Below are 26687 nucleotides of genomic sequence, written 5' to 3' on the forward strand. Positions count from 1 at the left end.
AGTGCAGGATTCCACCTGCTCTCTTTCAGGCAGACACTCCAAAGGATCCCCTGGCAGTTCCAATCAATATGGGTTAGTGTGCTTGCTCTGACTTCTTTAAGTTGTTCACGGTGGTTTCTCAGACTGCAGCACAGCTCTAAAGAGGCCACAATGGCACCAAAAGCAGTGATAGGATGAGAATCCTCTTTGGGCTCTTAGCCTGAATTGAATGGAGTACTGAAGATGCTGAAGCCATTTGGGAGACGGGTATCCCCTTGGATGCCTCCTTTAACATTAAGGCTAAAGCCCAGAGTAGATTCACCCGTCCCTGCTGCTCCCATGATGGCTACTGTGACAGGAAGCAGGGGCCCAACACATAGCACTATTATTATTATTATTATTATTATTATTATTATTATTATCTTTATTTGTACCCCGCTAGCATCTCCCAAAGGACTCGATGCGGCTTACAAAAGCTATCAAGAAACTTCCATGCAAAACCAAGAAATCCATGGTTAGTTGTGTTGGGAAGATGTAATAAAGGGGCAAAGTTACTTTCTGATCTCTTTCTATATATGGCTTTTGGACTGACTTAAATAATAATAATCTTTATTTAATACCCCACCACTATCTCCTCAATGGGGACTCAGGGCGACTTACATGAGGCCAAGCCCAACAGCATATTACAATAAAGTAAAACCAAAACACAATGAGAACACAGTAAAATGCATACAACTTATGAGTACAAAGACAATAAAGCAAAATCAGACACAGTAAAATAAAATAACATAACATAACAATGAGCGGGCCGCATGTGCAAGATAGAAACTAAGATACTAAAAATACTAAAATCAGGATGAGATAGGGATGGCGCAGATTGGGTTGTTGTAGGTTTTTTTGAGCTATATGGCCATGTTCTGGAGGCAATTTTTCTCCTGACGTTTCGCCTGTATCTATGGCAAGCATCCTCAGAGGTAGTGAGGTCTGTTGGAAGTAGGAAAAATGGGTTTATATATCTGTGGAATGACCAGGGTGAGATAAAGGACTTTTGTCTGCTGGGGCTAGCTGTGAATGTTTCACCAAACGCAGCGCCCAGACAAGCATCAAGGAACATGAAAGGCACTGCAAATTACTCCAACTAGAGAAACTACTCCAACCAGGCACTGCTGGCTAGTTTAACCAGAGAAGTCAGCCAGAGCAGAGCACCTGATGAACCAGCCTGGACACAGCAGATTATTTGAGAACACAGAAGTGCTGGACCACTCTTACAACCACCATGTCAGACCACACAGAGAAGCCATTAAAATCCACAAGCATGTGGACCATTTCAACAGAAAGGAAGAAACCATGAAAATGAACAAAATCTGGCTACCAGTATTAAAAAACTCAAAAATTACAACAGCAAAACAACAGAGGGGAAACAAACAGGCACATAAAATCACTCTCAACAAAAGATTCCCCCCAGGCCCTCCCAAGCCATTGAATGCTAATCAAGGTGATCAGCTGAAACATTCACACCTAGCCCCAGCAGACAAAAGTCCTTTGTCTCACCCTGGTCATTCCACAGATATCTAAACCCTTTTTCCTAGTTCCAACAGACCTCACTACCTCTGAGGATGCTTGCCATAGATGCAGGCGAAACGTCAGGAGAAAAATTGCCTCCAGAACATGGCCATATAGCCCGGAAAAACCTACAACAACCCAGTGATTCCGGCCATGAAAGCCTTCGACAATACATGGAGCAGATTGTTTGTGGGGGAGAAACTCATAAAGGAACGGGGCCATAAACATAGACCTTCATACAGGTGGGGAAATATACTCTGGGGACAAAAACTGTTGAGGGGGGGAGCAACTGTGTATGATAATATGGCTACTCTCCAAAAGTGCATCAGAAAAGCCAGGTTTTGAGATCCCTCTTGAAAATTTCTAAGGTGGGGGCCTTCCTAATCTCATCGGACAATGAATTCCAGAGTCGGGGGGCCACAGAGGAGAAGGCTCTCTCCCTTGTGCTTACAAGATGAGCCTGTGATAATGGCAAGGGTGAAAGAAGAGCCTCCCCCGAGGATCTAAGAGCTTGAGCTGGTTCATGGAGAGAGATCCGGTCACAAAGGTAGGTGGGTCTCAAACCGTTTAGGGCTTTGTAGGTGATAACCTAAACCTTGAATTGGGACCGGAAGACAAATGGCAGCCAGTGAAGCTCCTTAAACAGAGGAGTTGACCTTTCCCTGTAATTCACCCCAGTTATTAATCTGGCTGCTGCACGTTGAACGAGTTGTAATTTCTGGGCCGTCTTCAAGGGTAGCCCCACGTAGAATGCATTGCAGTAATCCAGTCTAGAGGTAACTAAGGCATGGACCACCATGGTCTTCTTTACCAGCATACTAAAAGTCAGGTATGCTTTGACATATAGCTGAAGAGTTTAAAAACTACAAAACCTGGTTCCAAGTAGGTGACCATGGAGTCTAAATATGCGTGAAGGATACGGTCAGTTAGAAATGTTCTTGCACACCTAATTCAAATCTATCTCAAAATCTTTCTTCACACTTCACCGAAATTGCAGTATTGTCTGTGCGCATGATGCAGGTGAATGGAAGAACGGTTACCTTTAATCTGATCTGACTTTTGTCTTCGGAAATATCCAACACTTCAATCAGTGGCGGCTCTTCCTTCGGGACGGCGCTGGAGGCGGAGGGCAGGCTGCTCAGGAACTCCTCCACATTGTTTTCAGTGACAAACCACCGTTCCTGAAGAGGAGACAAGAACCTTCATTACTTTAACATTTATTTCCAAATAAAACTTACTTTTGCATAAAGATGTGAAATTTCTAAAATTCTGGAAACATTTCCCTCACAAAAGCCCAGAAAAAAATGGACCAACGTGGCACTATCATCTTCTATCACGATTGTAACAAATTTTACTTGCCAGAAAATTACCAAGTTTTATCCATATTTTAAAACACACAGAATTATTTATTCATGTAATGAAAAGTTTGTGCAATACAAGGTGCTGCGCCAGGATGGAGAAACTTGGCAGGTCCATCTTGCGTGAACCAGGATTCCCTTCTGCGTGTGAGAAACGTCTCTGAATCCAACTGCACGCAGCCCGCCTTGTAGAGCAAAAAGCCTCATGAGTCGGCTGACGCTAATACAAGTCAAACTTCTCTTTCAAATGGGCTGATAAGCTAGAAGAACATGAATCATAGAATCATAGAATCAAAGAGTTGGAAGAGACCTCATGGGCCATCATCCAGTCCAACCCCATTCTGCCAAGAAGCAGGAATATTGCATTCAAATCACCCCTGACAGATGGCCATCCAGCCCCTGTTTAAAAGCTTCCAAAGAAGGAGCCTCCACCACACTCCGGGGCAGAGAGTTCCACTGCTGAACGGCTCTCACAGTCAGGAAGTCCTTCCTCATTTTCAGATGGAATCTCCTCTCTTGTAGTTTGAAAGAGATATGAGTTCGGAATAGGGAAACACAACATTTTGTGGTCTGGCTGCAACATCCCCCCCTAAATCCAGAAGGTGCCTAAAACTATGCTTCAGACAGGCACCCAGAGCTTTCATATGTTTGTCGTAAACAGGCATGTAGCTGGGGGGTGGGGGGAGGGCTTTGGGAGCTTCAGCCCCCCCCCGAAATTCTCATGGTGGTCTGCGAAAAGGCCTTACTGGTACATTATTTAAACCGTTAAGTTTATTCATATCATGATCTGATCACCATGATCAATATATCCCATATTGGGGTAGCAATACAAAAAGTTTGCTATGGTAGACACTCTTTCACTCAGACTCAGCCCCCCCCCCCCCCCCCCCGAATCAAAATCCTGGCTACGGGCCTGGTCGTAAAACATAAGGTTTACTGTCGAAGGCTTTCATGGCCAGAATCACTGGGTTGTTTTAGGTTTTCCGGGCTATATGGCCATGTTCTGGAAGCATTCTCTCCTGATAATTTGCCTGCATCTATGGCAGGCATCCTTAGAGGTTGTGAGATCTCACAACCTCTGAGGATGCTTGCCATAGATGCAGGCGAAACGTCAGGAGAGAATGCTTCTAGAACATGGCCATATAACCTGAAAAAACCTACAACAACCCAGTTATTCCAGCCATGGAAGCCTTCGACAGCAAACCTTATGTTTTACGACAAACATATGAAAGCACGCACACCACGAACACAACACATAACCGCCTCGAGTCGCCAGAAGTCTGAGAGGGGCGGTATACAAATATCGTAAATAAATAAATAAGGAACATGTCCATAGACTTTTCCTGTACATTGAGCTAGCACTTCCAACCCATAATCTTCAAACGTCTTTTAAAAGGAGCAGAAATAAAAGTGGGGTTTATAAAAGTTCCTCTGGGAAGCACTTTGCTACGAAGTGTTTCGTGTCTGATATCCAATATAGGGCAATCCACCTCCCTTAGGGTTTTAATCAACGTTCCACTTTTGCGTTACTCTGTCTCTGCTGCGTTTGTCGTCTCGCTGAATGCACATCAAATAAAGATGATTCATAAAGCACGCTGTCACTTCAAGGCAAACGTGTGCCCGTTGTAACATGACAACCAGCTCCTGCTACCGCGCTTTTGCAATGCAAACCAGACACGTTTGATGCCTTTATCAATAGGACCCAGTGCCAGGTTGTTCGAAGCGCAAGCCTTGCTCAAGGAGACTGCAGGCGCCTGCAAAGTAGGTCATGCGCTGGATCTCAAATTAAGGCAGGCTCCCTTAACAATGAAATTGAGGGAAAAGGTTCAAAGGGAAGTTAAATCTGCAAATCTCAGAGGCTTCCCGGTTTTTGCAGAAGAGATCAAAGTCAGCATCTCCATCGCAAGGCAGGATGAAAGTCTCCAGGATGGGAGAGAAAGCTCCCTTGAAGCAAGGAAAAAAGAAAACCCTAGACTGGGTTTCTATAGCTTAGCTGGAAGGTTGCTAATCTCTCTGGCACAGGCTTCCTAATTATGAAAAATGGCACATGACACTTAGATAAGAACAACGGGAAGAAAAACGACAGTGCTCATCATCAATAGTTAGCAACCGTTTTAATGGAAATACATTATCTCAAAATATGTTTTTTTCTGTCCTTTATTTTAGCTTTTGTGAGATACTAAAATGTCCAAATGCCTAAAACTGTAAAGACAGTCCTGGTACCGTTTGGGGTCCCATTTTCACGTGCAATGCTCTATTACAGTGGTTCTCAACCTTCTTAATGCTGTGACCCCTTCATACAGCTCCTCTTGTTGCGGTGACTCCCAAACATAAAATTACTCAAATCACTACCTCTGAGGATGCTTGCCATAGATGCAGGCGAAACGTCAGGAGAGAATGCCTCTAGAGCATGGCCATATAGCCCGAAAAAACCTATAACAACCCAGTAATTCCGGCCATGAAAGCCTTTGACAATACATTATTTCTGTTGCTAATTCATAACTGTAATTTTGCTGCTGTTATTAATCATAATGCAAATATCCAATATGCAGGATGTATTTTCATTCACTGGACCAAATTTGGCACAAATACCCAAGACACCCAAATTTTAATACTGGTGGGGTTGGTGGGGGGATTGATTTTATCATTTGGGGATTGCAGTTGCTGAGATTTATAGTTCACCTACAATCAAAGAGCATTCTGAACTCCACCAACGATGGAATTGTTGGTGACACACAGAACTCCCATGACCAACAGAAAGAATTGGGAGGGATTGGTGGTCACTGACTTGGAGTTTGGGAGTTGTAGTTCACCTACATCTCTCAGGGGGCGGCTAGTCAAGAAATAGTTTTCTAAGATCTACAGAGATACTCGCAGGTGCACCTCAGCAAGCGAGAGTCCAAAAGTAGCAGGCTAAAACCCGGAACCTCAATCAGTGGCTGAAACCAGATGAGAGGCTCCCTCCTGGGCACAAAGAAGACGGGGCCACTTGGAAGGTGCTGAACAGACTGTGCTCTTGCACCATGAGATGCAGAGCCAACCTTAAGAAATGAGGCCACAAAGTGGTATCCACAACATGCGAGTGTGGAGAAGAGCAAACCAAAGACCATCTACTACAATGCAACCTGAGCCCTGCCACATGCACCATGGAGGACCTTCTTACAGCAATACTAGATGCAATCCCATGTGGCCAGATTCCAGTCAAAGGACATTTAGTATGGGTTGCTGTAAGTTTTTCGGGCTCTCTGGCCATGTTCCAGAAGCGTTGTCTCCTGACGTTTTGCCTGCATCTGTGGCAGGCATCCTCAGAGGTTGTGGACGATTTTCTCTCATCCTTTAGTGAAGGTTAGCCCCCTTGAAACATTAACAAACATTAACAACCTTAGATATGTAGATGATACCACTTTGATGGCCGAAAGCGAGGAGGAACTGAGGAGCCTTCTAACCAAGGGGAAAGAAGAAAGTGCAAAAGCTGGGTTGCAGCTAAACATTAAAGAAAAACCCAAGATTCTGGCAACCAGACTGATTGATAACTGGCAAATAGAAGGAGAAGATGTGGAGGCCGTGACAGACTTTGTATTTCTAGGTGCAAAGATGACTGCAGACATAGTCAGGAAATCAGGAGATGCTTCCTTCTTGGGAGGAGAGCAAGGACCCGTCTTGATAAAATAGTGAAGAGTAGAGACATCAGACTGGCAAGAAAGATCCGCATAGTTAAAGCAATGGTATTCCCCACAGTCACCTATGGATGTGAGAGCTGGACCAGAAGGAAGGCTGAGTGAAGGAAGAGAGATGTTTTTGAGCTGTGGTGTTGGAGGAAACTTCTGAGAGTGCCTTGGACTGCGAGAAGATCCAACCAGTCCATACCTCAGGAAATAAAGCTTGACTGATCATTAGAGGGAAGGACATTAGAGGCAAAGATGAAGTACTTTGGCCACATCATGAGGAGACAGGAAAGCTTAGAGAAGACAGCGATGCTGGGGAAAATGGCAAAAAGGAAGAGGGGCCAACCAAGGGCAAGATGGATGGATCCTTGAAGTGACTGGCTTGACCTTGAAGGAGCTGGGGGTGGTGACGACCGACAGGGAGCTCTGGCGTGGGCTGGTTCAAGAGTCGGAAGCGACTGAACGAATGAACAACAAACCCCCTTGTTCACCCCTTCCCATACTCTTGAAAGATCTCTCTCCAACCTCAGTTTGAAGACTTCCAAAGAAGCAGGACTCCATTGCCCATAAGACATTGTTTTCTTATCTCAGAATCACAGAGCTCTGAGTGACTCTGAAGGCCATCTAATACTACCACTTCCTATACTCTTGAAAGATCTTTCTCCAACATCTGTTTGAAGACTTCCAAAGAAGCTGGACTCCACTGCCCTTAAGGCATTGTTCTCTTATCACAGAACCACAAAGCCATGTAGCCCAGCCCCTCCTCAGATACATACTACACCATTTACTTATCTCACCCAGGGTTTTATCAATTTAATCTTGTACATTTGGCCCGCCCATTGTACTTTTATTCCTCCACTTTATTTTGCATTTGTTTACTGTATTTTCTGTTATTTTCTCTATTGTATTTTGATGTTATTATTTGCTGGTTTGTATTTTACTTTGCTATATTGTAATTTTGGGCTTGGCCTCATGTTAGCTGCCTTGAGTCCTCTTCGGGGAGATGTGGCGAGGTATAAATAAAGTATTATTATTATTATTATTATTATTATTATTATTGTGAGGATGCCTGCCACAGATGCAGGTCAAATGTCAGGAGAGAATGCTTCTGGAACATGGCTAACATGGACAAAGTTGAAGTACTTTGGCCACATCATGAGGAGACAGGAAAGCCTAGAGAAGACAATTATGCTGGGGAAAGTGGAAGGCAAAAGGAAGAGGGGCCGACCAAGGGCAAGATGGATGGATGGCATCCTTGAAGTGACTGGACTGACCTTGAGGGAGCTGGGGGTGGTAACGGCCGACAGGGAGCTCTGGCGTAGGCTGGTCCATGAGGTCACGAAGAGTCGGAGACGACTGAACGAATGAACAACAACAACAACATGGCTATACAGCCTGAAAAACTTACAGCAACCCAGTGATTCTGGCCATGAAAGCCTTCGACAAGACAAATGAACAAGGACATCTAATCACCTCTCTACAAAAGTTTGCTCTAGGCACTGTCACAAGCATGTGGACAATTTCAACAGAAAGGAAGAAACCATGAAAATGAACAAAATTACAACAGCAAAGCAACAGAGAGTAAACAATCAGGCACATCAAATCACCTCTCAACAAAGGATTCCCCCAGGCCCTTCCAAGCCATTAAATGCTAATCAAGGTGGTCAGTTGAAACATTCACACTTAGCTCCAGCAGACAAGAGTCCTTTGTCCCACCCTGGTCTTTCCACAGATATATAAATCCATTTTCCTATTTCCAACAGACCTCACTACCTATGAGGATGCTTGCCATAGATGCAGGCGAAATGTCAGGAGAGAATGCCTCTAGAACATGGCAAGATAGCCCAAAAAAAAACTTACAACAACCCAGTGATTCCGGCCATGAAAACCTTCAACAATACTTTTAATTTCTCTGTTTTTTAAAAAATACTTTACAACTGTATCCTTGGTTCTGATACGAAAAATAAATAAGCCATGTACTCAGACAAACATAGCACTGGTATTACAAAACACGGGAAACTATAGCAAGCATTCAAAGGGTACGAAAGCACCCACAGGCTGTTTCTCTTGACTTTTATCCCTGGCTTTTAATGATTGCCTTGTATTTACAGCGTCCTTTGTTCACAGCTTCCTGGTTTTGTTTGGGTTTTTTCATTTTTCTTTGGTTGTTCTGGCTACTTATAAACAAAAAGAAACTGCACAAAAGAGCTTTTAAATAAACTGAACTCTGAAATGTGAGCTTAATTACTGCAAGGATTTGTAAAAGTACAAGAAATGGAAAAAGCAACTGGTCTGATCCATATTAAGGAGGGGACCAGCTAGACAAATAGAATTAGTTGGACAAAGAGGCACGCTGTTCCCAATGGCCACTGGAGAGTGCTTTTGGCAACGTGTCCCTAGATCAATGCGTACGTAGTCATTGTCCACAATGCAGAGGCTGGCCCACTAAAAACAATGGGCACGATCTGCACTCAGATAAGAAGCACTCAGAGGCGGCCCTAGGTAATTTTAAGCGGTAAGCAAACAGTATTATGCTCAATAGGAGCATAGTGTCTAGATCTAGGGAAGTAATGCTACCCCTCTATTCTGCTTTAGTTAGACCACATCTGGAATATTGTGTCCAATTCTGGGCACCACAGTTCAAGAGAGAGATTGACAAGCTGGAATGTGTCCAGAGGAGGGCGACTAAAATGATCAAGGGTCTGGAGAACAAGCCGTATGGGGAGCGGCTTGGGGAACTGGGCATGTTTAGCCTGAAGAAGAGAAGGCTGAGAGGAGATATGATAGCCATGTATAAATATGTGAGAGGAAGCCACAGGGAGGAGGGAGCAAACTTGTTTTCTGCTTCCTTGGAGACTAGGACGCGGAACAATGGCTTCAAACTACAAGAGAGGAGATTCCATCTGAACATTAGGAAGAACTTCCTGACTGTGAGAGCCGTTCAGCAGTGGAACTCTCTGCCCCGGAGTGTGGTGGAGGCTCCTTCTTTGGAAGCTTTTAAACAGAGGCTGGATGCCCATCTGTCAGGGGTGATTTGAATGCAATATTCCTGCTTCTTGGCAGGGGGTTGGACTGGATGGCCCATGAGGTCTCTTCCAACTCTATGATTCTATGATTCTATGATTCTATTTTGGCGTTCCCCCTCCCCCAACCAATCATTGATATATATTTTCTGTTCGTCGTGGGAGTTCTGTGTGCCATATTTGGTTCAATTCCATGAATGGTGGAGTTAAGAATGCTCTTTGATTGTACGTGAACTATACATCCCAGTAACTACACTTGCTGCACTTGCTCCCTTGCCTGGCCTGCTTTGGGTCCGGAGGCGTGCCTGAAGACCCCGGCGTGTGCACCAAAAGTCACCTCTTCTCCTGACTTTCTCCTCAGCCATTGGGACCAAGAGAGAGAGAGAGTGATAGAGAGAGAGGTGGAGATGCCCACCTTTCCTGAAGGTAGGCGCAAAAACAAAGGAGGGAGCGGAGGTGGGAGATACCTCCAGCTGGAGGGCTCTCTCTCTCTCTCTCGGTCCCAATGGCTGAAGAGAAAGTCAGGAGAAGAGGCGACTTTTCGTACGCATGCTGGGGTCCTCAGACACGCCTCCAGACCCGAAGCGGGCCAGGCGCGGCGGCTCCGCCCCTTGGCCCACCCGTGGATTGGGGAGAGGAGAGGAGGTGGGTGGAGGGCCGGGGGATCGGGAAAGGGAGCCGGTCATGGGGAAGGGATCGAACGCGGAGAACGATTGAGCGCCGGCTCTGCTCGCATACCCGGTGGCCAGGTGGAGCAGGAACGAGAGGGGCGAGGCGAGGCTCAAAGGCCCCTTTGGGAAGAGGATCGCCCGGCAGCGAGGCAAGAAAGCCGAGGCTCCCCCCGGACTGCTAGGGCTGTTGTGAGCTGAGAGGGCGCTCCTCAAGTGGCGGTCGAGGGGCATTTACAGAGGCGCCTCTGCGCCCTTGGCAAAAAAAAGTGTTCTGCGACCGCTTACTTCGCGTAATGGATGAGCCGCCCCTGGAAACACTTTACGTATTACTGTGTTCAATGGGATGAAGTTGATTTCCTTGTGACACGTGTACACAGATGCTGGCTATGTTTGTTGTTATTCTCAGCATTCAAGGCATTACATTTATGCTATAACTCTTAGTGAAAGCGACATAGACGTGACATCTTTCCCCCAGGGGATTGCTTCTTGCCTTCCTTTAGAGAACTGGAACCCCCAAGGACCAAAACACTGTAGATAACTCAAAAATAGGTTTTATTGTTCACAAAGAGTTATCCCTTTAAGGCAATAAGCTGGACGTTTCAAAGGGGTAAAGGAAATATACATTACAGTCTCTGGTTGTCTTGGGTCCAAGGAGATTTCGCAGCTGAGAAGCTTTTCCTGTTCCCTGTTTTCTCAATGGCTGTGAAGGTTGGAACAAACACAACCCCCAGTCCAATGGCCTATGTTGAAGGCACAGTCTTCCTTTTGATGCCAAAGGACCGGTTTGAAGGCGCTTGGGTCTCCTCAACGTTATCCAGGGCGATCTGGACATGAAGTATGAGTCCCAAGGGTAAAAACCTTAGAATTGGTGATGAGAGGTAACTTAATTAAGGGCTTTAGAGCCAAGTCTCTTTCTCACGTCTATCTGATAGAACGTTTGATGGTAGAATGGAAAAGGAAAAGCTCTGCCCTTCTCCGGGAAGAGGTGGAGCCAAGCAATTAGGCTGAGGAAACAATATAACTGATGCAAACAATATAACTGATTGACAGCTATACATAACCAATCAATCCAACTATACATTTACAAAGTAAGCAAATATGGGCATGTTATACAGTTTAAACCTTTGCACTTTAAAGTTCTACACACAGGTGGCCCCACTCGTGCCGTCACAACATCCCTATAGCAGGAGATAGCCACAGGTCACCTGCCATAGGGTCACCATGACTTGAAAATGACTGATTGCATATCTAAAAAGTGTTGTAATCGTCTACTGGAAGTTAGGTTGAGAGGGAGACATGATAACCGTGTTGAAATACCTAAAAGGGTGTCCCATTGAAGAGGGAGCCAGCTTGTTTTCTGCTGCTCCAGAGGCTGGGACACAACGGAGAAATGGATTCAAGCTGCAGGAAAATAAAGTTCACCTAAATATTTGGAAGAACTTTGTGATGGTTAGAGATGTTTGACAGTGGAATATTATGCCTGGGAATGTCATGGAGTTGCCTTCCCTGGAGGTCAAAGAATCCTAGAGTTGGAAGAGACTTCATGGGCCATCCAGTCCAACCCCATTCTGCCAAAGCACCCCTGACAGATGGCCATCCAGCTTCTGTTTGAAAGCCTCCAAAGAAGGAGCCTCCACCACACACGAGAAAGAGAGTTCCACTGTTGAACAGCTCTCTCTCACAGTCAGGAAGTTCTTCTTCATGTTCAGGTGGAATCTCCTTTCCTTCCTGTAGTTTCAAGCCATTGCTCCATTGCGTCCTAGTCTCCAGGGCAGCAGAAAGGAAGCTTGCTCCCTCCTCTCTATGACTTCCTCTCACCTCTTGATCCATGGCCCTCATCATGTCTCCTCTTCTTCATGTTAAAACATGCCCAGTTCTTTCATCTGCTCCTCATAGGGCTTGTTCTCCAGACCCTTAAGCTTTTCAGTCACCCTCTTTCTCTGGACACCTTCCAGCTTGTCAACATCTCCATTCATTTGCGTTGCCCAGAACTGAACACAGTGTGATTGCATGTGTGACCTGACCAAGGCAGAATAGAGAATGGGGAACATAACTTACCTGGAGGTTTTGAAACAGAGGCTGGGTGGCCATATGTCAAGAGGATTTGCGTTATGTCCTCCTTACTAGCAGAAGGAGGTTGGACTGGATGTCCTTTAAGGTCTCTTACAATTGAACTCTCAAGGAAATGTAGAAATGGTTTTAGTCTAAATGAAATGTGACCATTTATTATCAAACTAGCCATCCCCTGCCACGCGTTGCTGTGGTCCACATGGGGGTTCTGTGTGGGAGGTTTGGCCCCATTCTATCGTTGGTGGGGTTCAGAATGCTCTGTGATTGTAGGTGAAATATAAATCCCAGCAACTACAACTCCTAAATGTCAAGATTCTATTTTCCTCAAACACCACCAGTGTTCACATTTGGGCATATTGAGTATTTGTGTAGAGTTTGGTCCAGATCCATCATTGTTTGAGTCCACAGTGATCTCTGGATGTAGGGGAACTACAACTCCCAAACTCAAGGTCAATGTCCACCAAACCCTTCCAGTATTTTCTCTTGGTCGTGGGAGAACTGTGTGCCAAGTTTGGTTCAATTCTATCGTTGGTGGGGTTCAGAATGTTCTTTGATTGTAGGTGAACTATAAATCCCAGCAACTACAACTACCAAATGACAAAATCATTCTTTTTAGTGAAGGACATACATTGGGTTGTTATGTGTCTTGTGTCCAAATTTGGTGTCAATTTGTCCAGTGTTTTTTGAGTTCTGTTAGTCCCACAAACGAACATCACATTTGTATTTATATAGATTTTCACATAGGAAATTGTGAGTTTGTTTTGTTGTGTTTAGTAATGTTGAGGGTTGTTGGTCATACCTTGGGGGATGAGGTATCTGAAGGGCAAATTTGGTGAGATTTGGTCCAGTGGTTTCTCCGTTTTTGAGCGCCTATGGACGACCGTAAGGATTTTATATATATAGATTCTGGCATAATGAAAAGCCACAGCTGAATGCAACAGCCCTTGAGAAAAGGAGGCTTGGTTGTGCTGTAAATTATTTCTGTTTTTACACCAAACATCCAGCAGGAAAATACTGAATAAAGCTGTGCATAAATGCTGAAAGTTAAGTATTGGATTTCAAATAAGTCCTCCTCTCAGTCAACTTAATATAGCCTTGCTTTCAAAGAAATGGTGCACCAAAGGTTTGGTTTATGTGAGGTCCCAATCGTAATTCTACTCTGCTTCACAACTGTTTGAACTCACTGCATAGAAACTGGATTATAACAAGATGCAGCTTTTCTAGAAGTATTTCTCACTATGGAAAATCTCTTAAAAGCAGCCGAAAGGTGCCAAAACCAATCACGCTGGCATTTCTCTGCTCAGTTGGAAACCCCTAGGAAAAAAAAGGCTTCGAAACCATTTTGGCAAATCCTGAAATTGCTCAGCTTTTGGCAACAAGTGACAAGGCAACGTGTCATCTAGTGAACCACAATGAGACCCAAGAACCATGGGAAAAAAATTGCACCATTGAGAAAGAGCACAGAGAAAACTAGAATATTCTGCATTAACATGGGTTTCACGGGCAACATACAAACTAGAAGCAAGTCAAATAGATATAAAGCTTTTTTAATTTAAACACACTAAACAAAATAAAGTTGAATATATTGAATGGAAACAGTGGGAAACTACAAATTTGGAATAAACCTGCAATATAAGGGAAATGCTTTTTTAAAAAAATCTTATAAAAGTTTTCCATGTTCTTATATAGAAGACACCAATATCTGATTTTAGTTTCTTCCTATATAAAAATATAAAATTACCTCCAGTTTATTGTCAGAGGCTTTCATGGCCGGAATCACTGGGTTGTTGTGGGTTTTTCCGGGCTATATGGCCATGTTCTAGAGGCATTCTCTCCTGATGTTTCGCCTGCATTTATGGCAAGCATCCTCAGAGGTAGTGAGGTCCTCACTACCTCTGAGAATGCTTGCCTTAGATGCAGGCGAAACGTCAGGAGAGAATGCCTCTAGAACATGGCCATATTACCTCCAGTTTCCCATTTTGTGCAAACCACAAACTATGATTAATACTAGGGATGGAATAAATCAGGATATGAAACTACAGCCTGAAATTGATTAACCATTTTGGCTTGTATTGAACCTCCAAACCATAGTTTCCCAACTCTGAAATGATGGAATGACAGACACACTTGGTACAGACCTCAAGGATAAAGGAAGAAGCGTGGGGAGAAGAAGAAGAGAAGAAAGACAGAAGAAGGAAGAAGGAGAGGAAGAGGAGGGGAAGAAGAACAGAGAAAAAGAAGGAAGAAGAGGAGGAGGGAAAGAAGAGAAGGAAGAGGAGGTGTTCATTATGTACCTGCAAAATGTTCATTTGTAACTTACAAAGTGCTTACACAAAATGAAACAACCAGAAAGGTAAGCCATTCTTTCCCACTTTCAAGTTTTATTGCAAACAATGGTGATGAGCCTGATACTGAATGTCTGAGTCCTGCTTCACATCCTCTTCTCAAGGCTGATGCTGCTAAAAAGTCATCTAGCTAATCACATCTAGCTAGTTACAACATCTGTTGTAGAACTCCAATATGCTGAGGACAACATTGTCTGCGAGCATTCAGAAGAAGACCTACAAGCTATAAATCCCAGCAACTACAACTCCCAAATGACAAAATCATTCTTTTTAGTGAAGGACATACATTGGGTTGTTATGTGTCTTGTGTCCAAATTTGGTGTCAATTTGTCCAGTGTTTTTTGAGTTCTGTTAGTCCCACAAACGAACATTACATTTTTATTTATATAGATGATGATGATTATTATTATTATTATTATGCTGCTACTGTTATGTTAGGTTTCGGTGATGGCTGGCTGAAATCCCTCAGCAAAGGAGCTGTAGGGCTGTATGATCCTCGGCCAAGCTGTGGGCTGTATAACCCCGGCCAAGCTGTAGAAGACAAAGCTTTCTACAGGAGCTCTTGGTTTCAAGTCCTGTGTGAAAGGTTTCTCTGTGTGGACTGACCCAAAAAGGCTCCTATTCCCTCCAAAAACCCAAAAGGGGGTGGGAACAGGGAACCTAACTATAATTGACAGGTGGCTTGCCCTATGATTGCAGCCAAAAGAAGCCACTTATCTGCAGAGTCCCTGAAACTTAGGACTACAACAAACATTCAATGCAAAGCAAACAAAATTGGAGCTCCTGGTACAGCTGTTGTATTTTAAGTTTCAAACATTCTTTGTCTTTGTCGCACAGCTTGGTTGAAAAATGAGCTGAACTGGAACCAGACATCTGCAATTTCATCTTCTCCAACGTGGAAGCCTTCCTTTCCTAAGGGAAAAGGCTGACACAAGAAGTTAATGGTTCCTGTAAACCATTAGATGAATGACCTTTGCTAGAAATGCCACTGCCATTTTTCACCTCCCTGCCATCATCGAAGGAGATAATACAATTTCAAGATTCATACCCAAAAGGGCACTTGATCGGCTGAAAACCCATTTAACAAGCAGACGACCTTTAAGTAACCTCTGAAGGAAAAGTCACTCTGCTGCTTCAAAAGGCATGCCAACACAGAAGTCACAACAGAGAAACATCATCATCTCTCTCGCTCTCTGGCTCCTTTGAAAGATTTGATAAGTTTCACAAACTGATGAGCTGGAGAGAGGAAGAAGAGAGACACCAAGTCAACATGTCCACAGCTCTGTAGAGAATTCCCCCACTGAGTAGTGAAGAAAATTCTAGTACAAGGCCTTAACGCAGGCATGGGCAAACTTTGGCCCTCCAGTTGTTTTGGACGTCAACACCCACAATTCCTAACAGCCAGTACATTCAGAAGAAGACCTATGAGCCACTCTAAACACCTTCGCAGAAGCATAGTGGAAGCTCGGCCTGTCATTGAACATTGAGAAAACCAAAGTGCTCTTCCAGCATTCACCAGCCACCCCCTCTCCAATGCCAGAAATACAACTTAATGGTGTAACATTAGAACATGTGGACCATTTCTGCTCCCTTGGCAGCCACCTCTCCACCAAAGTCAACATCGACACTGAAATACAACATCGCCTGAGCTCTGCAAGTGCAGCTTTTTTCCAAATGAAGCAGAGAGTTTTGAGGACCGGGATGTCCGTAGGGAGACCAAGGTGCTTGTTTGTAAAGATATTGTCCTCCCAACCCTGTGAGATGTAGACTATCTACAGATGTCACATGCAACTTCTGGAACGATTCCATCAGCGCTGCCTCCGAAAAATCGTGCAAATCCCTTGGGAAGACAGGCGGACAAATGTCAGCATGCAGGAAGAAGCAAAGACCGCCAGCATTGAAGCGATGGTCCTCCGCCATCAACTCCGCTGGACTGGCCACTGTTGTCCAAAGCAGTTGCTCTACTCCGATCGCAAAACAGAATGTTGGTGGGCAGGAAAAGAGATTTAAAGATGGGTTCAAAGTCAACCTTAAAAACTCTGGCATGGACAGTGAGAACTGGGAAGCCCTGGCCCTTGAGCGCTCCAGCTGGAAGCCAGCTGTGACTAGCAGTGCTGCAGAATTTGAAGAGGCATGAATGGAGGGTGAAAAAGAGAAACGTGCCAAGAGGAAGGAACGTCAAGCCAACCCTGACTAGGACCGCCTTCCATCTGGAAACCGATGCCCTCACTGCAGGAGAACATGCAGGTCAAGAATAGGGGTCCATAGTCACCTATGGACTCACCGCCACTACACCAATCTTGGAAGACTATCCTACTTGGACAACGAGGGATCGCCTAATGCCCTAATGCCAATGGTGTTACTAATATATTAATTTTTAATTTTTGTATGCATTTATTTCAATTTATTGGAACCACTTCAAAATCTTTAAGATGGTGCTTTTATAAACAAGAACCTCTTATTTCCTTCTGACACAACACAAAGGCCATCAGAACATTCATATTCCAACTGGCTAAAAAATTTGAACGGCGAAGGCTTCAAATCCTTAGTTTTTACCTAATGTCACAGTCTGCTATTTTAACACTTCATTGTAGTTACTTAAAATAACTATGTAGTTCAAGCTAAGGGGAAATGCCATACATGACTTTAGATATTTTAAAAAATGTGCACATCTAAAATTGGAAAATGGGAACGCGGTAGATATGCCTCACAGGCCAAGAATGCACTCTGGGTTCCTACAATCCAGACTGATTCTGTCATTTCAACAACTGGCCTAATTTTCAGGAGAAGTGCTTAAAAAAGTAAACAGATATTTTTCAAGAAAGGAAATCATAGACACATCTGCCTCGGCATCAGTAAGAAGGACAGACTTGTACATTCTCCTCCCCATAGTAGCCTTGTCCAAAATCAAATTGCATTCTGAGCACCTAAATGTCACAAAAATCCAACCTACAGATTCCGAGAAAATCCAGCACTTGCCGCCTCTTCGCAAAGGCCCTTGCAATGTAAGCAAATGCAATTTCCATGCGGAGAGCTAGGAACAGGGTTCATTTGGAAGTCAAAGCAGGTAGGGACACTTTGGATTGCCCCCCCCCCCCCCAATTTCTGGATAAACATGAAAAGTAAAATCCAGACCACTCTACTTGTTTCCTTCCTAGGAGAAAGAGTGGCAGAGGATGGGTTCTGCTCACTACTGACTTCATGCTGCAAAATGCTGATAATATCAACAGCAAAGCAGTTTCAAGAACAGTCTTCCTCCCTGCCAATCTTTGCAGGGATTCAGGCAAGTGTGTGTATACAGAGGTGGGGGTGGGGTGACGGTGCGAGTGGCACCGTCAACCCACAGTTCTATATGTAGAACTGTAAGTTGCAAGATTTGAACTGTTGTATCATGCCTGATTTTGCCTTTTTACCCTGTAAATGTATAGTTGGATTGATTGGTTTTTATAGTTGTCAATCAATGTTGTTTGCACCAGTTATATTGCTTACTCAGCTCAATTGTTTGGCTCCACCTCTTCCTAGAGAGCAGGACAGTGTTTCCTTTTTAATTCCACCATCAAACTTTCTATCAGATGGACTTGAGAAAGAGGCTTGGCTCTCAAAGCCCTTGATTAAGTTACCTCTCAGCACCAATTCTGAGGTTCTTACCCTTGAGACTTATGCTTCACGTTTAGATCAACCTGGATGACGTTGAGAAGTCTCAAGCGCCTTCAGACCAGTTCTTTGGCACCAGAGGAAGGCTTTGTCCCTTCATAATATAGGCCATTGGAATTGGGGTTGTCTTTGTTCCGACCTTCACAGCCATTGAGAAAGAGGGACCTGGAAAAGCTTCTCAGCTGCAAAACTCCTTGGACCCAAGACAACCAGAGACTGTAACGTATATTTTCCTTTACCCCTTTGAAACTTCCAGCTTATTGCCTTAAAGGGATCTCTTTGTGAACAATAAAACCTATTTTGAGTTAAATAAATATGGTAAATTAGCTGTACCCGCCACGCATTGCTGTGGCCAACCTTCCCTCCCTCTTTCCTTCCTTCCCTTTTTTTTCTTTCCTTCTCTCCTTCCTTCCTTCCTTCCTTCTCTTCCTCTTCCCTTCCTCCTTTTATTTCCCTTACTCTTTCTCCCCCTTCTTCCTTCTCTACCTATTCTTGGACTGCAAGTCCCAGCAGTCCTCTTAATCTACCTACCTACCTACCTCTATCTAATTTATCTTATCTTGCTGGGAGTTGCAGTCCAGTAATAGGAAATTGGAACTATGCAGAAACTGGGATGCTCTCAAAGAATTCCAAGGAGAAGCAAGCTTGCAGCTTGGAAGCATTGTATTTGGATCCTTCTCCTTTCCTAAAGGGCCTGGTCTAGGGGATGCTGGGAGCTGTAGTCCAAAAGAGAGTGTGGATATGCTATTGTGTGTTTTGTTTGCCAGCACGCGCTGTAGTGTCTTTTTGCTTTTTTGGCCTTTTAAGTCTCTTCTGCTGTGTTTTCCAGTGTTGTTATGAGTGATGGTTACTCATTAGCCTGATTCATGTATTGTGTCCAAATTTCGTGTCCAGTGGTTTTTGAGTTACGTTAATCCCACAAATGAACATTACATTTTTATTTATACAGATTTCTTAATGTAATCTTAAATCAAGAAATAGTTTTCTACGATCTACAGAGACACTTTCTGGAACACCCCAGCAAGCGAGAGTCCAAAAGTGGCAGGCTCAAACCCAGAACCTCAACCAATGGCTGAGACCCAATGAGAGACTTCCCCCTGGGCACACAGAAAACTGGGCGAGTTGGAAGGCACTGAACAGACTGTGCGCTGGCACCACGAGATGCAGAGCCAACCTTCAGAAATGGGGCCACAAAGTGGAATCCACGACATGCGAGTGTGGAGAAGAACAAACCATTGACCACCTGCTGCAATGTAAGCTGAGCCCTGCCACATGCACAATGGAGGACCTCCTTGCGGCAAAGCCAGAGGCACTCCAAGGGGGCAGTTCCACTTGGAGTCAAAGGAACGCCTTTGCTTTTACTTAATATAGATAAATAAATAAAACTGAAGGAGGGAGAAAACAGTCAAGTATATCTGCTAGCTGTTACTATAAAAATGCTCCCGACAAAATATCCAGACAGCAAGGAGTCTTCCATATATAACTCAAAAGGAATTACCTGCAAGGTGTCTGCATTTGGGCCGAAATGGAGCTTAGTCCAAAGCTCGCAGGTCTCCGGAGATTTGGCCAGGACAATGACGACATTATTGGGGGAGACGCTGATCTCTGCCTTGTGAGGAGCCAATGTGTTTTCCGGAAGGAACTGCCAGAGGATGCTGTAGGAAGCCGAGTCCTGGCTGCGGAAACTGACCCTGTAATGGTGGGCGCCCCCTTCCCCCTGGAGGCTTTGGGGGGCCACGCTGGGCACTTGCAGGAGGAGGGTCACAGTCTCTTCATCCTGGCTGCAGCTGAAAGGAGGGCACAGCAGAGCAGAAGGGCTGGTGGTGGGTTTGGGAGGGCCATCGGGACCAGGAGAGGAGGACAAGGCTGCAGGGTCCTCTGGGGGGCATGAGGGGTGCACAGCGCTGGGGACATTTGTGGGCTGCTTCATCTCCTGAGGACCCACGTGGTTGGCATGAGGAGCAAGAAGTGAAGGAGGAGACACTTTCTCTGTGACTTCAGACTCTTCTGGCAAGTCACACAGACCCAGTGAAGGACTCCCTGCTTGAGAAGCACTCAGCCCCACGTGGCGGACGCTGGAAGACAACGGAAGGGACGGAAAACTCACGGCTTCACTGGCTTCAGAGACACACAGATCCACGTGGCTGACAGGTGCCGGAAGTGAAGAAAGACTCACACCCTCACTGACATTAGAGACACACAGATCCACGTGCCTGATAGGCGTGTCAGGGACTGGAGAACTCAGGGCTTCACTGACATTAGAAACACACAGATCTATGTGGCTGACAGTGGCCAGAAGTGATGGAGAACTCAGGGCTTCAATAACTTCAGAAACACAAAGATCCTTGTGGCTGACAGGTGCTGGAACTGACGAAAGACCCACTGCCTCAGTGGCTTCAGAGACACACAGATCCACGTGACTGACAGGAGTGACAGGTGCCAGAATTGAGGGAGAATTCAGGGTTTCACTGACTTCAGAAACAGACAGATCCACGTGGCTGACAGGGGATGGAAGTGAGGAAAGACTCACTGCTTCAGTGGCTTCAGACACACACAGATCCACGTGACTGACAGGAGTGATAGATGCCAGAAGTGAGGGAGAATTCAAGACTTCACTCACTTCAGTGACAGGTGCCAGAAGTGAGGGAGAATTCAGGGCTTCACTAACTTCAGAAACAGACGGATCCACGTGGCTGACAGGGGACGGAAGTGACGAAAGGCCCACTGCTTCACTGACTTCAGAGACACTCAGATCCACACGGCTGGATGGCGTGACAGGGGCCGGAAGTGAGGGAGAACTTAAGGCTTCACTGACGTCAGAAACAAATAGATCCACATGGCTGGCAGGGGCTGGAAGTGAGGGAGAACTCAAGGCTTCACTGACTTCAGATACACACAGATCCACGTGGCTGACAGGTCCCCGAAGAGAGGAAAGACCCCCTGCTTCACTGACTCCAGAAACACAAAGATCCACGTGGCTGGAAGGCGGGACTGGGTCCGGAAGTGACGGAGTAATCACGGCTTCACTGACTTCAGAAACAGGCAGATCCACGTGGCTGACAGGGGACGGAAGTGACGAAATACCCACTGCCTCACTGGCTTCAGAGACACACAGATCCACGTGGCTGGAAGGAGTGAGAGGGCCCGGAAGTGAGGGAGAACTCGGGGCTTCAGAAACAGGCAGATCCACGTGGCTGGCAGGGGCCGGAAGTGAGGGAGAACTCACAGCTTCACTGACTTCAGAGACACACTGATCCACGTGGCTGAAAGACGTCGGAAGTGACGAACAACCCAATCCCTCTTCATATAAACAAAGGTCCACGTGGCTGGAAGGCACCGGAAGTGACGGAGAAATCACGGTTTCAGTGACTTCAGAGGCACACCGGCCTGTGTATCTGACGTTGGCTGGAGATGGAAGTTCCAAGAGATTCGTCACTTCCTTTGTAGCTTCAGAGGCAGAGTTGGCCTGTTTTTGCAAGACCGGAAGTGACGACAGAGGACTCCCATCTATGGCTTCAGCGCCCGGTTGTACAGATCCCGCCTCTTCCTGTGCATTAACCGGATGTTTTGGTTTTTGAGCACGAGGAGGAACGGATTCAGCCACTTCGGCGACCGGAAGAGGCATCAACTCCTCGGGGAGCGGAGGGGGACCGGATGTTGTCACTTCGGCGTCCGGAAGAGGCTCCAGCTGACCGGAAGTGTCCTCCTCTTCCCCGGGGAAGGGCCTGGCGGGCGGCGGGAGGACGGGCAACGTGACGACCAGCCTCCGCTTGGCCTTGTCGAAGGTGGCCTTCCCGGCGGCCTCGTCCACGGCGTAGGGCAGCGTCAGGCGGAGGCGGTAGGCCGCCGGCTTGGGCGAGTCGAGCTCCAGGAGCCTCCCTCGCACTTCCAGCCGAGCCTGGGCGGCGGAGCGGAGGAGAGGCAGCTCGACGGAGAGCTCCAGCTCGCGGGGGACGGTGCTGGGCGTGGAATCCGGGCGGAAGTCCTGGAGGTCCAGGAAGGAGCGGTGGCGGAGGGTCCAGCGCGGGGTGGTGGCGGATGGGGACTCCATTGGAGGCGGGGTGAGGTCGGTTTCCGCTTCTGGGGGCGGAGGGGGGTAGGCGTAAGGCGTGGGGAAGGACGGGAGAGGGGAAGGGGGACCCCCTTCTCCTCCATCTCCATCCCCTCCTTCTCTCTGAGGCAGGGGCGTTCTAAGCAGCGATGCCTGTGGGACTCCCTTGTACTTGACTCCGCGGAGCACGCTGGCGTTGGCCTTGTCGAGGCCTTGTGGCGCGTAGTGCTTCTCCACGGCCTCGAGGGCGGTCTGGTGGAGGAGTTCCCGGAATCGGGGCTCCCTCTGGGCAAGGCGGAGGGCCTCCGGGTGGAAGAGCACGTCGTACACCCAACTCCTGCGGGGCTCCCTTTGGTGGGCCTTCCCCCGGCTGAGCTCCTCCCTCCCGGGAGACAGGCAATGCGGCAGCCGCCACGTGACTCCCCCGCGGCCTGCCTCCGCCTCGGGCCTCCCCACCAACTCGTTGCTGCAGATGTTGAGGTAGCACCTGCGGGACCCCCCCTGGCTCGTCCTCAAGGCCCAGCCGGGCTCCGGGCGGAGGAAGCGGGCCTCCACGCCGCGCTCCCGCTCCAAGGCGCACACCTCGGCCTCGTAGATGGCGCGCTGGGCCGGGTCGGACAGCTCCGCCGCGTACTCCGCGAACAGGCGACGGAACTCCTCGTCCTGGAAGGCCTGCGCCAGCCGCGACGCCTCCTCGCCCGTCAAGTCCAGGTCTTCCAAGGACGAGCGCGGCCTAGAAGACATCTTTCTCAGGGAAGGCCCGTCGTCGCCAAGGAGACGGAAGGAAGCAAAATGGCGGCGCTCAGCGGCGTTGCTATGGCTACGCAGGAAACAAGATGGCGCCCGGCGCAAGCAGAGCGGGATACGTCGTTGCCATGGTTACCCAGCAAACAAGATGGCGCCCGGCGGAAGTTGAAAGCGGCGGTTCAGTTCAAGATGTTCTGGAAGCAATTTTTCTCCTGACGTTTTGCCTGCATCTATGGCAAGCATCCTCAGAGGTAGTGAGGTCTGTTGGAAGTAGGAAAATGGGTTTATATATCTGTGGAATGAACAGGGTGGGACAAAGGACTCTTTGTCTGCTGGCACATAAAATCACTCTCAACAAAAGATTCCCCCCAGGTGCTTCCAAGCCATTGAATGCAAATCAAGGTGATCAGCTGAAACATTCACAGCGAGCCCCAGCGGACAAAAGTCCTTTGTCCCACCCCGGTCATTCCACAGATATATAAACCCATTTTCCTATTTCCAACAGACCTCACTGCCTCTGAGGATGCTTGCCATAGATGCAGGCGAAACTTCAGGAGGGAATGCCTCTAGAACATGGCCATATAGCCCGAAAAAACCTACAAGAACTTAGTGATTCCGGCCATGAAAGCCTTCGACAATACCCTTTTCCTATTTCCAACAGACCTCACTATCTCTGAGGATGCTTGCCATAGATGCAGGCGAAACGTCAGGAGAGAATGCCTCTAAAGCATGGCCCTATAGCCCAAAAAAACCCACAAGAAGCTAGTGATTCCGGCCATGAAAGCCTTCGACAATACCCTTTTCCTATTTCCAACAGACCTCACTACCTCTGAGGATGCTTGCCATGGATGCAGGCGAAACGTCAGGAGAGAATGCCTCTAGAACATGGCCCTATAGCCCGAAAAAAACCCACAAGAACCTAGTGATTCCGGCCATGAAAGCCTTCGACAATACCCTTTTCCTACTTCCAACAGACCTCACGACCTCTGAGGATGCTTGCCATAGATGCAGGCTAAGCGTCAGGAGAGAATGCTTCTAGAACATGGCCATATAGCCCGGGAAAAAAACCCACAAGAACTGATCAATATTACAGACCGGCATTAAAACATCATAAAGAAGAAGAAGTTGCCACAAAGGAGGACTGGATAAGCAAGGTGAAGGAAATCAAAGATATGGACAAACTGACTTTTGCACTAAAAGATTCAAACGGAAAGCCACTGAGAAGAACAGACTGGAAGCTATTCGAGGAATACCTATTAGACGATCGAAACAGGAAAGATACAAAAGAAGAGGAAGAATGATTTTTTTCAGAAAAAAGAAGAAAGCAAAAAAGACGGAACCAGAGAGAAGGAGATTAAGGAAGTCAGAAAACCCTCACCATACCCCTCTTTCCACCCCAGATCCCATACACTTTCCATACCATCCTTTCCCAACCCTGCCACACACCTTTTCCAACCCAATCTATCCCTTCCAACTTCTGTTTCCTCCCCTCAACCTTAACATTCCTAATCCCCAACCCCCAATCTGTTTTTTTATCTATATATCTGTAAGAATACACCTCAATAAAAAGTATTTTTTAAAAAAACATCATATTTCTAAATCACACTAAAACATTGAAACAATTAAAATGGCAAAAATACAATCATATAATTACAGTGGTCAGTCGTCATCAAAGTCATTATTCGTCATCATCCATCCGTATCACAGGATCATGGCTCATTCGTTGAATGCCAATCCCCAAAGCCAGGATTTCACCTGTTTCCTGAATGTTAAGATCGAAGGGGCAGTTCTGATCTCCAGTGGAAGGGAGTTCCAAAGTCGAGGGGCCACCACGGAGAAGGCCCTGTCCCTCGTCCCCACCAGCCGCGCCTGTGAGGCTGGCGGGATTGAGAGTAGGGCCCCTCCAGATGATCTTAGCAATCTTGATGGTTCATAGCGGAGGATACGTTCAGACAGGTAAATTGGGCCGGAGTCGTTTAGGGCTTTATAGGTTAAGACCAGCACTTTGAATTGTGCTCGGAAGCTGACTGGCAGCCAGTGGAGCTGGCGCAACAGAGGGGTGGTATGCTCCCTGAGTGCCGCTCCTGTTAGCAACCTGGCTGCCATTTGAAGCTTCCAAGCAGTCTTCAAGAGCAACCCCAAGTAGAGAGCGTTGCAGTAGTCTAAAGGGGATGTAACCACAGCATGGACTACCATGGCCAAGTCAGACAAGTTTTAATTGTGCAAAAGCTCTCCCGGCGACCGCCAAGACCTGGGCTTCCAGGCTCAGCGATGAGTCCAGGATCACACCCAAGCTGCGAACCTGCGTCTTCAGGGGGAGTGTAGCCCCGTCCAACACAGGCTGTAACCCTATGCCCTGTTCAGCCTTGCGACTGACCAGGAGTACCTCTGTCTTGTCTGGATTCAATTTCAATATAGAAATAATATAGTAATATAGTTGCAGGAGTTTTGGCCTGCAACTGCCACCATTCCTAACTGCCTCAGGCCCCTTCCCTTTCTCTCTTACCTAGAAGCAGCCTGGCTTTGAAGCTGCAAGGCCATTCAATGCTAATCAAGGTAGTCAATTGCAACATTCACACTTAAAGGGAAAAGGCCCGAGGCAGTTAGGAATGGTGGGAATCATAGAATCAGAGTTGGAAGAGACCTCCTGGGCCATCCAGTCCAACCCCTATTCTGCCAAGAAGCAGGAATATTGCATTCAAATCACCCCTGACAGATGGCCATCCAGCCTCTGTTTAAAAGCCTCTAAAGAAGGAGCCTCCACCACACTCCGGGGCAGAAAGTTCCACTGCTGAACGGCTCTCAGTCAGGAAATTCTTCCCAATGTTCAGATGGAATCTCCTCTCTTGTAGTTTGAAGCCATTGCTCCGCGTCCTAGTCTCCAAGGAAGCAGAAAACAAGCTTGCTCCCTCCTCCTCCTCGTGGCTTCCTCTCACATATTTATACATGACCCTCATCATGTCTCCTCTCAGCCTTCTCTTCTTCAGGCTAACCATGCCCAGCTCCTTAAGCCGCTCCTCATAGGGCTTGTTCTCCAGACCCTTGATCATTTTAGTCGCCCTCCTCTGGACACATTCCAGATTAAAGTCAATATCTCTCTTGAATTGTGGTGCCCAGAATTGGACACAATATTCCAGGTGTGCTCTAACCAAAGCGGAATAGAGCATGGGGAGCATGACTTCCCTAGATCTAGACACTATGCTCCTCTTGATGCATGCCAAAATCCCATTGGCTTTTTTTGCCATCACATCACATTGTTGGCTCATGTTTAACTTGTTGTCCACGAGGACTCCAAGATCTTTTTCACACGTACTGCTCTCGAGCCAGGCATCCCCATTCTATATCTTTGCATTTCGTTTTTTCTACCCAAGTGGAGTATCTTTCATTTTTCCCTGTTGAACTTCATTGTGGAGTATCTTGCATTCTTTCTTAAATGTGCAGCTTCCTCAAATGTGCTCGTTTTTAGGGAATTTAGTTTAGCCGGTGACAGATCAGGTGACATATTAAAGACTTGGGAGCCAACTGCTATTTGAAATGTTAAAAAACCACCATTCCAAACCA

The 26687-nt window shown here is 46.6% G+C and overlaps 1 protein-coding gene across 1 annotated transcript in view; it reads right to left on the reverse strand.

Moving 5' to 3' along the window:
- The window catches only part of DNAAF2 (dynein axonemal assembly factor 2), a 31166-nt gene extending 7967 nt beyond the window's left edge, over window positions 1-23199 (reverse strand). The window contains exons 1-2 of the mRNA XM_067463145.1: window positions 19827-23199; window positions 2583-2723 (exon numbers count right to left, since the gene is read on the reverse strand). Coding sequence (XP_067319246.1) covers window positions 2583-2723; window positions 19827-23123 — 3438 coding nt within the window. The 5' untranslated portion in view covers window positions 23124-23199. The remainder of the gene's footprint in view (window positions 1-2582; window positions 2724-19826) is intronic.
- Between the last annotated feature and the right edge of the window lie 3488 nt (window positions 23200-26687).

The sequence above is a fragment of the Anolis sagrei genome, chromosome 1 (genome assembly GCF_037176765.1).
Source record: "Anolis sagrei isolate rAnoSag1 chromosome 1, rAnoSag1.mat, whole genome shotgun sequence".
In the NCBI taxonomy this organism is placed as follows: Eukaryota; Metazoa; Chordata; class Lepidosauria; order Squamata; family Dactyloidae; genus Anolis; species Anolis sagrei.